Here is a 13418-nt window from a genome sequence, read left to right on the forward strand (position 1 = left end):
TCAGCCCACAAATGTCTAAGTAGAAATGGATTATTATTATAAGTATTATTAAAGAAACAAGTTTTATTGAATTTCATATTAAACGTATTAAAAACATAAATGAAATATACAAAATAAATTAACAATACACTAAAAGAGTATGTTAGCTTTAAATTTCTAGGGGTTACTGTTAAAAAATAAATTATATATGGTAATTATTTTGATTACTTATTTGGTAAACTGTTATGTGATATACATGTTTAAAAAAACAACTTGGCTGAAAAATATAAAAAATTGATTCATTTTATTGCAGTCTTATTGTGTCAATATAAAGTACAGTATTGTTGTCATTTATTTTCTGATTTATAAGGGTTTTTAAATTTTTTTAAATATTATTACGTTACTGTTAATGAAATGAATAGAAACATAATGGTATTTCTTGGTTTACAGACAGCTCAAAGTTTGTATGTACAAGTATACAAAACATAATGCATAAAATCTTTAGGTTTTTAAAAGAATGAAGATATCCATGATCATAATATAAGAAATAAGGGATATTACTCTGTTAATAATAATCATTACTAATCATAACTCATTATGATAATCATTACTCATTAAAACATCCAAATTTGTATGAAAAAGATAAAAGAGAAGAATCATTTAATTGCTCTGTGTTTGTACAAAGTGTGAGCCATTTTCAACAATGTAATATATTATAGAAGAATGATCTTTTTTGAAATAAAAAATTTTCTTTAATGTTGAAGATAAGTTCACTATGAACAATATTGCTGTTACTACTTTAATAATTCCTCCTGATCAACTGTTCTTCAAATATTACATTCATGTGGATTAAACAATTTATAAAACATTTTTATAAAATCATGTTGGCCACCCTGGTGCGAGAGATAGCATCTCAGCCTTCCATCCAGAGGTCCTGAGTTCAAATCCCTGTCAGACATGGCATTTTTCATATGCTACAAATATTCCATTTCCATATTCCACCCACAAGCTTCAAGCTTATGTAGTGATATCATCAAGCAAAAGAAAAAAAAATTACAATAAATTTCTCTGTTATATATGTATGATAATATCATATTACATGTATAAGTACAAAAAATATATGTAATTAAGTGACTGGTTATTGATTGATACTTTCTTCTTTTGTTTTAGCCTCTGAGGTATTGCTTCAGAGGATGAGTGAAAAATAATAAATAAATATTTTTTTACAAGTCCTCTATAGTTGTTCATATCTATTACTTAAAAAAAATAGTTTTTGAATTTTCTAGTTATAAATTTTAACTTAATGTATTCTAACTTATTGTTTTAGACTTAGTAACTTGGTGTTATTACATTTTTTTCTCATGAAAACACAATTTACTTAACAAGATAACAATACTTTTTATTTGTTAAAGTTTTTCTAATAATCATTACTAAGAAAGAAGTTTCACAAAATAATGTTTAAAGTGGTCCTTATTTTAATGAAGACTGCTAATTAAAAACACTCATAAGAACAAAGGTTGCAATGAATAGTCAGTGGGAGATTATTACTATTGAACTATTTAAAAACAGCAATGGCCTGAGTGGCTGGAAATTCAGAAAAATTCTTAGTAGGGAAGTAACAATACCAGAAAATAATAAAACACCAAATTTTTCCCATAATGATTTATTTTGCAAAAACAAAGGCCTCCAAGTCAATGAACAAAAAAGCTATATCCTCCATACAAAAATTGCTAGCCTTTTATTTTAAGTATATTATTTTTGAGGCTACAGCTACAAAGTCAGGGCACTATTCCAAGTGCCCTAAATGAAAATAAAATCAGTTGATTCTGAGACTGAAGTTCTTCATAACAGAGCTTTGCTTTGTAGTTATTGTTCATTAAAATAGTGATTACATTATTCCAAGAATAGTACATGCAAGCTAAATTTTAATGAATTTAATTTAATTTCAGGTAATTAGAGTTTAATGTCTGGCAAGGAAGGTTTTCACATTTTTCCTGTTATTTCATTCATTTCATCTTCTTATATTACTTTATTTATTTATTTTCATTATGATAATTGGATATTCTACACATTTATTTTAATAGGAAAGATGAAATGGTAGATTAAAAAAATTTGATCTTTGCCATGAATCAAACCTGAGGACCAGCTAATCCAGAAGGTAACATGTTGGTTGTTATCCTAGTTTTTCTAGAAGACCAGTTTTCTAAAAAGTACCCAAAAGGTACTTAAAAAAGTTAAGAAATAAATAAATTCTATTTAAGATCAATAGTAAAATGAAAAAATGCCATGAATGAGAATAAAACTAAAAAAAATCTGTGAGTTATAAAAAAAGACTTATAAAATATATTAAATTTAGTAGTAAGTATTGATATAATAGTAATAATATCTCAGTGTTTATTGCAATAAGATATTATAGAGTAGTATTTTTATATAAAATATTTTTAAAAATCCTAAAGTATATCATTTAGTTTTTTATTGCTTTTTAAATTACTAAACCAAATTAAAATGCTGCATGAATAATATTATTTCAATTGAGTTTTCCATTTTTAAACATCAATTACTCAAAAACAAAGTCATACATTTTGTTACATAACACTGAACATTTACTGCTGTAAGAAAAGATAGAGAACTGTTGCGGTAATTGTATTTAAATAACTCACCATTGTGCTAAGTGTTTGAAATCTTAAGTATCACTGAACTGACTATTAGTTGGCTCTCAAACATATGCATTACATCAATAGCATCAGTAGAGTTCAGTTTGAAACTTAACATATGTACTGTCTAAAATGTCAGATGTGACTCAGTTCAAAGTGGTAATAAGAATGAACCACTGCTCTAATAATTGTTGAATGTAAAGTTCAATGACTCATCATGTTTAAAAGCAATTAACTGTATAATTAAACTCAATTTTACAACATATATATATTACAAAAACATGCAAGTAATTCTTTTCTAGATAAAATGAATATGAATCATATGTTTTAAAATTAAGCATTAATTAATAGATATATGCAAAATTTCACATCTAAATACTCAAAACATATTACTCGGTATTAAAATCTCAGTACAAGTAGAAATGGATATTAATTTTTTTTTATGAACCATATTGGAATAAAAAAATATTATTAGTTTTAAATATGCATATTACACTGAAAGTCTAATCAGAGGGGCAGAGTATAATAATTTGTTTCTTAGTGGAAAGGGGTAAATTAATTACTTTTTTATCTTTCTATTCTGTAATACAGATGTGATACAAATAAAGCATCTGAAATACAAGCGACACCAGTGAGATTTTCTTTCTCCAAGAGAAACTACGCTCATAATGCAGGTACTCTTTTTGGTGAGTAGAACAAAGATGTCTAAAGATTTCTGATTTTAAATAAACATAATAAAATTTTTAATTATTACAGATTTAGACTAATATGCAACAGTGCTGCAAAATTTCTTGACTTCTGATTTGTACCTCATATTTTTGCAACTTAAACAATGCTTTGAAAAATAAACAAATTGTATATTATCACAAAATCTGTTCTAAGACAATCTCAAACTATGAACAGTAATATAATATATCAGAGAAATACAATTAGCTTATTGTTACTTTGATAAAAAAAAGGAAACAATTTTCTTAATTAACTGTGAGGATCATTCAATAATTTAAGAGACAAATAATTGTAGAAAAATTATTTATTCAATAACAATAAAACTAAGGCTACTTTTCAGCATAATCCTTGGCTACATATGAGCACTTGTTCCAGCTTTCTTATTCCAGTAGTAAAGAATTGCTCTTCTTAGTGTCTTAAGTCATTCTTCTTTCACATTTGCATTCTTGATCTACCTGCTCAGTATTACGTAAAAACTTTCTGAGACCATACAAAAAAAATCTGATGGTGCAAGATCGGGACTGTAAGGTGGATTTAGCAACAATTCCCAACCAAACTTTTGAGTAGTTTTTCCATCAGGGATGCAATTGTAAATTTTTCAGTACTAGAATGTTTGACTTTGTATTATAGCGGACAGCAAAACGGTAGTCCACTGACACAGGTGGTTGACTACATGACAATATTATGAAAAATGCACATTCATTTCCATATTTACAACAATTAGAAGCAAAATTCATCTTGTTCATGTCAAATATTTAACTCTTTTTGTGAATTTGATTTTTAGGACCTATTCTGTCGCCATTTGCCAATGAATATCCAAAAGCAGGGGTCATTTTCATGTGATCTGATTTTTATAATTTAGGTTATATTTTCATCAGCTCAATCTGTTAATAACATCAATAAAAATAAAAGTGAGCTGTGAGTTAAGAATCAAACCAAACAATTTTAATATTTTTAAAAACATTAAATACAAATTTGAAACTTAAGATTTAATAGCTGAAACATCAGAGTACAAAATGATTAATTCATTGAAATAGTCCCAATTTTGACGCCCACTTGTTCATATAGTTATAAAAACTTAGCAATCTCTAAAGTGGTTGATTTTGCTTGTCTTATTCAGGTATTGTCTGTAGTCCAATGTTTTCAAAACCATGTTTTTAGATATGGCTTTCTGTATGCTAGACATAAACAACGACTCACTGACTCACAGCTCTTGCTCACTATTGAAGGATATGTTAAGGCAACATCAATGTCCTTTGTCACACACCATTTAAGGAAGTGATCATACTTTTCATTAAAAAGTATGATAACAATGAATACTTAATGTTAAAATAGAACATAGGCTAGACTTTAAGTTAAAACAGATTTTATGTGAAAGGATAATCTTTTATTTCTCTCAAAAAGCTCTAGCAGAATGGCTTTCCGGCATCAGTGTACTCCTAATGCCCATGTCTTTTTAGCAGCTTGGGGCAGCAGATATCATGAAGAAGAATTACACCTTTCGAGAAAACCAGGATGTTTCCTACTTATTGCAAGTTTCACTTTATATTATAGCAGGTCACAATGTACTCTCTGTAATAAAATGTGCCTTTATAGTCCTAAAACATTGTTATCATCACTTTACTGGCTGAGATAGGTTGTTGAATATTTTCCTGGCGAACGAACTCTTATATTTCCATTCCATACTCTGATGTTTGGATTCTGAGTCAAAATAATTCCAAGTTTTATTTCGAGTTAATATGTAATCTAAAAAAATCATTACTGTCTGTTAAAAACCATTGTTTAAGTTTCATACAAATGTCAATTCAGTTATCTGCGGTTTTGAGTCAAATGTCACTGAACCCACCTTATTACAGATAAATACTGGGCATTGCCAATTCTCACATTAAAAAATTTCTGCAATTTCAAATTGTTATTTGCCTGCCCTTGCGAACAAGATCATTAATGCGATTTTGCAAAGCATCAGTAGAAACTTCCATATCGTAGCAATCTTCCACACGAAGAAAATCAGTGACACTTGTTCTGCCCAATTTAAAATGTTAAATCCACTTATAAAAATTTGAACAGTTAATACATTTTTTACCATAGCCTACTATTTTAAAATCTTCAAGTGAATTTCAGCCGATTTTATGCAATCATAAAATAAATATCTTATATCAGCACACTGTTCTTCCACGATAAACATTGCAAGCGAAACCAACATTTAGAAATAAATAAAAGAGGTTATAATGATGGGAATTCTTTTGAAATAGCTGATATTTTTATCATCAGACAGTTTCAATTTATTCTATTAAATACTTTTTCCGCTGTTTTCATTTGTCTTTTTAAGAACTGAAAAATCTTATATAAATAGAAAAGTAGTGTTTTATGCATAGTGATTAATTAGTCTATAGTAAACCTATAAATTTACTTCAATTCAGTTCATTTTCTGAAAAACAAAAAATTTCTTATATATAAGAGTTAAACCCCTTCAGAAATTAACATAAAGACAGATGGAGTACATATTTTATTAAATTAATGCATTGTATATAGTCAATTCTTAATATTTATCCTTAAAAAATTATTATCCATATGTAAACAGAAAAGTCAGGTCCTTATACAGTTTTTCAAATAATGCTGACTTTACATTAACTAGTTAATTTATAGTAATAATAATGTCAGTTAATACAACTATTATTAGTTTAAAAATCAAGTACTTTTTTAAACAAAATTATTCAAGGATCATCCTTGAAATAATCTTTAAAACTAAATTTTGGTTTCATATGTAGTTTTACAAATTAATAAAGTAATAAATATTCTTTCTTCTTTGAAATATTAATAGTAATGATATAGTTTTATCTAAACATTCTTTCATCATAAAGTCATGGAAAGAACCAAATCCATAAAAAAATTCTAAAAACGTAAAAAAATTCTAGAAACGTTGGTATTGTTTTAAGTTTAGTGCTTTAGGGATACATTTAAATAAATTGTAAATAATCTGCAAAAAGGTTTTATTCCAGTCCTCCCAAGTCTAAATTAAGTATAATATAGTATACTATACTTTAAGTAAGTATACTTAATAAATAAGTATTAAAGTATAAATATTCTTTCTTCTTTGAAATATTAATAGTAATGATATAGTTTTATCTAAACATACTTTCATCATAAAGTCATGGAAAGAACCAAATCCTTTTTATTCTTAATGCCTTTACTGCAAATACAAAATAGTAGCGCTGGCTAGAAACTAAAAGATTCTTACTAGAAATCTTTTCCATAATTAGAAAGTCATTTTATATTCATTTATTTTTTTTATAAAATCTTCAAAACAATCAAAGATTTATGTAATAATCCAAGGATTAAATAAATTATTATACATTAAACATAAAAAACTACTACAAATATAAAAAAGTGAGATATGAATTATACTGCACACTTTAACAATAAACTTTCAAATACTAACAGTATTAGAAAGTTACTTTTTAACATCTTAAAAAGTAGTAAATAAAACTGAAAATACAATCTGAATAGCAGTTAGTGTTTTTCCTTCCAAAATAAGAATGCAAGGGAAAATGAATTTTCATTCTTCATCATCTGTCAATACAACATGACTACAGCCAAATCTGACACCAAAGAAATGTAAAAACAATTTGGTTCAGATAATACAAAATTTTAATGTGGATAAACAAAACTTTAAACTTTTTTGTTTTTATAACAAGTATGCAGATACAGATCGGCAAAAAAAATTCTAGAAACGTTGGTATTGTTTTAAGTTTAGTGCTTTAGGGATACATTTAAATAGATTTAAATAAATTGTAAATAATCTGCAAAAAGGTTTTATTCCAATCCTCACAAGTCTAAACAATTTATTTTTGGCATGCAGACATTTGTGCATTTGAATATATGTTGGCTTGTATTTGGTCTAATAATTCTGGATCCCATTGACCAATTTTCTTCAAACTTGGTAGGCAAATACTTCCTTCGGGGGAAAGAATGTATTAAGTTTTTCGCTAAAATTAGAAAAAGGAGGGGAGGATGTTTTAAAAAATTTCAGCTGGGAATCAAAATAAAATTTCAAATCTTTACTGGGGCATTTTAGCAAAAAAATGTTCTTACAAAGTTAAATCAAGATCAAAGAATACCAAAGATTTTTATTCACCCTCTTCTAAAAAATGACTATATATTTTTCCCTTTTTACCTATATATTGCTTCAGAAAAGGAGTTAAAGGAAGTTTTTTTTCATCTATATTTTATACCACTATAAAAATTTTACCTTACCACTATAAACATTTTTTTCTCTTCCTACTCCAATGGTCTGCGCTAATAAAAAATGTGTTTTTAATTTTTAAAAAAGATTTTATTTTATTTATCTTAAATTTAAATCCATCTCATAAATTGCCCATTGCATTTAAAATTTAAAAATCTTAATTTGTTTATCTTTACTATTTTTCTAAAAAAAGATTAGCCAAAAAGATTCACCCTTTCCTAGATAGTTACTACTTTATTTAGAATTATGACTGTATCTATTTTTAAACAATTTAAAAAATTTATTTTTTTTAACTTATCACTAATTAAAAAATATTTTCTTAAAAATTAATTTTATCTAAATGCTTCCGTCGAGTATGGGAACCCCCAAAATGAAAAGAATTTGCAATTTTTAATGCTCAAAACGTTTTTTTCTAAACAACAAAGTCACTAAAATAACTTAATACCTCTCTCCTGATGGGAAGCTCCCAAATTTTTTTTAAAGATTCAAAAAAAATTTTTTTATTTATTTAAAAATCAATTTTAGTGGATATTTTAATCATTAAAAAAAGTTTCCTGATGAATTAGCCCCCAAATTTTCAAAAAATTGAAAACATATTTTTTGAAACTTTAATGCTAATATACTAATATTAAAAATGTTGGTTATTGCTTTATTTTGTTGAGCATCTTGACTTCAAAAATTAAAATTAAAAGATTTAAATGTAATCAAACTTTTATTTAATAAAAAAAAAGATTCTTTATCAATAACATTAAAATTTACACATGGATTTTTTTAATATGTTGATGAAAATATAACTGAAACAAAAAAAAATGTTTGGTTGATATTTTGTAACACATTTGTACATTGTAAGAATTCATAATTTTGGTTATTGTTTTTTCAATAAAAAGGGATTATTTTATCATAAAGATACAAGTAGAACTTAAAACGATTGATCTGAAAAATGCATTATATAATTTGACCGGCATAGTAAGGAAAGTTATGCGATTCATTGCCGGTTTTCTTTAACTCATTTAATAATAAATATCAGTTACAAAAATCACATATATGAATAAATAAAACCTAAGAAAAACTTTTACCTGTGTGCGCTTGTGCTCTCAAACATAAATATGTTACCATCATGTACTAACTACAGTTCAGTCAAACTAAAATACTTTTTTCTGTTTGTTTTAACAATCAGTTCCAATTAATAACGGTAATTATACTCAACTCCTATTGGCAGAGTATTATACTCAACTATTAATTATACTCAACTCCTATTGGCAAAGTAAAAATCTGCCGCCGTTCCCCCCCCCCCCCCTATAGAACGAAAAAAAGCTGAAATTGTATCCAAAAACTCCGTTTCCATTGAAGCGATTCTGTTTAAAATCAAAAGGACTGTATTACCGATAGGTTTACATCACCCCCAAGGTCGTCTTAGTCGGTTAAGATTTGCCTCAAGTAGAGCATACGAAAAAATCTTATACATACATACAATGTATGGTTTCCAAATTGTTTGGAAATCCTCTAAAAAAGTGATAAAAGCGTTAATCACTTAAATTACCTATACATTCCAACTATCTGAACTTATATATTGTCAATACCAACCGATCGTTTTTTCTTAGTCTCTTAATATAATCGTTTGTATATAAATACAGATGTAAGCAAAAAAATTAGAAAACTCTTAAATACAATGCAGAAAATTCCTTCTAAAAAACTTTTTCTTCTAAAAAATATAAAAGTTAAAAAATGAGAACCTAATTATTCTGAAGATGAGTTGTCGACAATCATAGTGGCAACTACAGCTGACGTTCTTTAGATTGAGGTTATGATCGCTTGTTCATTTGTGTACGGGAGTTGTTTCTTTTAATGTGTTTTATTCTAATTACTATTGCTGTCAACCATATTAAAAACTTAAAATGATTCCGGCTAGGTTAAGTTAAATTAGAATAATTTTAACTGTAAGTTTAATAACTGTAACATAATTAAAACAAAGTTAAATATGAAGAGACAGGCGTCGTTACGTGGTGATAGTTCTATGGAAGTTGATGAAGTGAATGGATTTCAGGGAAAAGTGTCCCAAGTTTCTGCACCAAAAAAAGTGAAAGGTTTAGTTTCTGGAACTGAGATGCGTAAAGTGCCAGTGCCGGCTCATAGATACACACCTCTTAAAGAAAACTGGATGAAAATATTTTCTCCTGTTGTTGAGCACTTGAAATTACAAATTCGTTTTAATCTTAAAACAAGGAATGTGGAAATAAGAAGCTGTCCCGATACTGTAGATATTAGCAACTTGCAGAAAGCGGCGGACTTTGTTAAAGCATTTGTGTATGGATTCGAAGTTGAAGATGCTTTAGCTCTGCTTCGTTTGGACAATTTATTTGTGGAGTCTTTTGAAATAAAAGATGTGAAAACATTAAGGGGAGATCATTTATCTCGTGCTGTCGGTCGTCTTGCTGGTAAAGGTGGTCGAACAAAATTTACGATAGAAAACATCACGAAAACTCGTATCGTTCTTGCTGATTCCAAAATACATATTTTAGGTTCATATCAAAACATTCAGATTGCAATGAAAGCTATCTGCAATTTAATAATGGGTAGTCCTCCATCAAAGGTTTATGGTCAATTAAGAAATGTTGCTAGTAGAATGTCTGAACGATTATAAATGTAAATATTTTCAGGTATTGTAAAAAGAACTATTAAATATAATGTGAAAAAAATATATATTTTTTTAACTAGTTGACCACATTTTTTTATCTTGAGATATTGTTGAGTAAAACTACTTTATTAATAATTTTATTTTTCTTGCTGTTCTCAGTATGCAAGAAGTTTATTATTGTAATCTACGAGTTCAGAATAAAAAATCAAAAAACTGTATCTATTGTTTGAATTTTTTAAGGTATTATTTCTGTGTGAGTTCAGAATACAATATTACTTGAAAGCTGAATAATTATACAAACATGAATAAGATTCTGCAACTAAAAAAAACTATTGAAACATTAGTGTTGAATGCCACATCTTACCTTTAAATGTATTGCAGTAACAATACATTTTTGTAATATTATTGCAGTACTGTTTGTATTTGTATGTTGTATTGCTAGTAAATTTAAGATTTGTTAAATTAATTACCTTACATTATTACCTACTACCTTAAGTCTTTTCTTTCAAAAACAGTTATATTTAAGTGCCTTTGTTAAAAATTATCAACTATTGAAATTTATTAAATGAGATTTTTCAGAGATGCATTATCATTTTAAGATCAGGCCATTTATTAAAAAAAAAAAAAGTTGAATTACAAATCAATCCAAATTATAAAGTTTTTAGTAACTTATTCATAATGTCTTTAGTCTTGTTTGCGAGTCTCCAGTGGCTGGTGTTGCTGTTTTCACCCTGGCATTAGCTGATGTTACTGCTTGCATGAAGAATGTGGTCAGAGATTGTATTGGATTGAATTGTATTTATTTAATATGTCGTTTTTGTGTTTATATATTCTGTAATAGTCAAATGTGTTCAAGTGAGATACTTTAACACAACCTAAAGATATTTAGGTTTTTTAAGTGTCTGTAAGGTTTCACAAATGTGGACCACATTGCGGTGGAGGACTTAAGCAGTATCAAAGGTCAACATTTGCCAACTGTCTTGTAGACACAGATCCACCAATATGCATGGAACCTTTATATTCCACACATACACAATAAAGTAGTGGTCTAAAAAACCTTTGTGTTCAAAAACATATTGTATAAGAGGTATTGGACAGTTATTTTATCTAACAGTAATGTAGTTCACTATACAGCCAATGCCTATGTAAACAGAATGAAGGTGTCACTTGTGGGGCTGAATATCATCTTCATTTTGGTGGGCATGGCATCCTGATATGTTAACTGTATTTTTAGCACAGTGAGAAGAGTACTAGAAAGTATCAGGAAATCACTTCATTTCTTATGTTCCCTAGTAAGTATGACATAATATATTAATATATATATATTAATATATATTAATATGCTAATTGTTATAATTGATCACTTAGTGGTTATGGAAACCATAACCATAATTGTTAAAGCATTTTATAACAATACTTAGATTTTCATAGATCATAAGCACATTTAGCAAAGTATTTAGTTTAACATTGTACTTACAAATGAAATTATTTACTTGTAATGTTAAAATTTATAAATAATAAGAAAGTTATCTAATTATTATTTTCTTTGTAAATTTTTAGTTTATCAAGGCTGACTGGATAATTATATAGTTATTATGCTGTGAACCAAAACATTTTATTAAAACTTTATCTGTTTTTTAAAACTGGTCAGGAATGAACTATGTGATTTTTAAATTGATTGACCTGAAAAATGTAGAAATAATGGACTGCAAGAAATACACAGTTTTGTACCCACATAAGTGTAGAAGTAGAGAAATGATAAATGATGCTATCAAACTGTTTGTTATTAAACCCTCTGATTTCAGTTATGACAATAATTGTAATGACATAAACAGTGATATGAAAACGAAAAACTATTTTGAATCTGTTCTCTTGGATCAGATTAATGTATATAACAAGATTTATTGGAAATAAAGAAATTCAAAAACATTAATGGTTAGATATTAAAAAATAATAAAATTTTATTGAGTGTAATTGCAATATATTTTTTATTTTATTAGTTTTGTGAAAAGAATTATTTTTAATTAATTAGTGAATACATCCCTATCTTAAAAATTAAATTTTCTAATGACCAAAATACTATCAAATGCAAATTGTAGGTTTTGTAATGCAGATATTAATTTTTTTTATTATTATACTTAAATATTTTCATTTAAGTATAAATAATATTATACTGTTAACTTTGTATTGTATAAAAATTTGATGTAAAATTTTTAGTTGAAAAAATAAAATCTGAACCAATAAAAAATTGTTTGTACAAATATCATATAGTATAAGATGAAAAAAAGTAACAATACCCATTTAAAATTTTATAGTCTTCAGTGTAGAACAAATTCGTATTAAACTATAAAAATCTGTTGAAAGTAGACTTAATTAAAAGAACTGTGGCAGAGTGGTAACATTACAGCCTTTCATCCAGAAGTCCTGGGTTCGAATCCCAGTGAGGTGTGGCATTTTTTATACACAACAAAATGCCATATTACATTGTCAAACTTCTGGGTTATGTGGTGATATCACCAAGCAAAAAAAAATTGACATGTACCGCAACAGATTTTTTATTTGAAGAATAATATTAATATAAAATTTATAATTTTTTTTTAATTTAGATTATTGAATGTTTTTTCTACTAAACCTTTGAAAAATTAACTGTTTAATAATTGGGTTTTTATGTTTAAATGATTGTGTTTAGTAAGGCTGATTTAAAAAATAACAAAAATAATTATATTCTTGTCTTAAATTTTGACTATTTAAAGCCTGTGCCAAATTAAAAAAGATTACTACTAGCCTTTTTGGTACCATTTTCATAACATCAATATTTTAAAAAGATTTAAAATATATTAAAAAGACCTTTTTTATATAGCTTTTTTCTGTTTTATAGTTGTTTAAAATATGGATAGACCAAAAGAAAAAACTGTTCTCAAGAAATATAAAAGGTAAGAAACCTGAATCAATAAAAATTACCAAATAATTTTGAGAGACGACATAGACCACTATCAATCAAAACTAAGGCTCTCGTATGATAGATACTGGTAGATTTTAGAGCTAGTGTGAACTGTATTTTTGATGAGATGGTAGATGATGAAATGAAGCAACACTATGTTCTTGAATCATTATATTTAATTTCTTGTCACCCTTGACATTTTGATTGAATTAAACTTAAGAATGTATGGCACTTTAGTCA

At 26.9% G+C, this 13418-nt stretch overlaps 2 protein-coding genes across 3 annotated transcripts in view; one reads left to right on the forward strand and one right to left on the reverse strand.

Moving 5' to 3' along the window:
- The window catches only part of FipoQ (F-box/LRR-repeat protein FipoQ), a 78844-nt gene extending 76079 nt beyond the window's left edge, over nucleotides 1-2765 (reverse strand). The window contains exon 1 of the mRNA XM_075380670.1: nucleotides 2640-2765. Coding sequence (XP_075236785.1) covers nucleotides 2640-2642 — 3 coding nt within the window. The 5' untranslated portion in view covers nucleotides 2643-2765. The remainder of the gene's footprint in view (nucleotides 1-2639) is intronic.
- On the forward strand, nucleotides 1817-12929 carry LOC142333490 (RNA-binding protein pno1-like). Of its 2 annotated transcripts, XR_012758615.1 has the most exons (3): nucleotides 1817-1928; nucleotides 3225-3319; nucleotides 11798-12929. XR_012758615.1 is itself a non-coding variant. In XM_075380737.1 (2 exons), the coding sequence occupies exon 1, from the start codon at nucleotides 9581-9583 to the stop codon at nucleotides 10241-10243; it is 663 nt and encodes a 220-aa protein (XP_075236852.1). In that variant the 5' UTR covers nucleotides 9377-9580; the 3' UTR covers nucleotides 10244-10259; nucleotides 11798-12310. The 2 variants fall into 2 exon arrangements, 1 of the variants encoding a protein (XP_075236852.1); XM_075380737.1 differs by lacking the exons at nucleotides 1817-1928; nucleotides 3225-3319 and adding an exon at nucleotides 9377-10259 and having other exon boundaries at nucleotides 11798-12310.
- The last annotated feature ends 489 nt before the right edge of the window (nucleotides 12930-13418 follow it).

Source organism: Lycorma delicatula, chromosome 1 (assembly GCF_047948215.1).
Source record: "Lycorma delicatula isolate Av1 chromosome 1, ASM4794821v1, whole genome shotgun sequence".
Lineage (NCBI taxonomy): Eukaryota > Metazoa > Arthropoda > Insecta > Hemiptera > Fulgoridae > Lycorma > Lycorma delicatula.

What these genes read in the sequence shown, in the direction of transcription:
- LOC142333490 (XM_075380737.1), top strand. Translation starts at nt 9,581, where the DNA reads ATGAAGAGACAGGCGTCGTTACGTGGTGATAGTTCTATGGAAGTTGAT.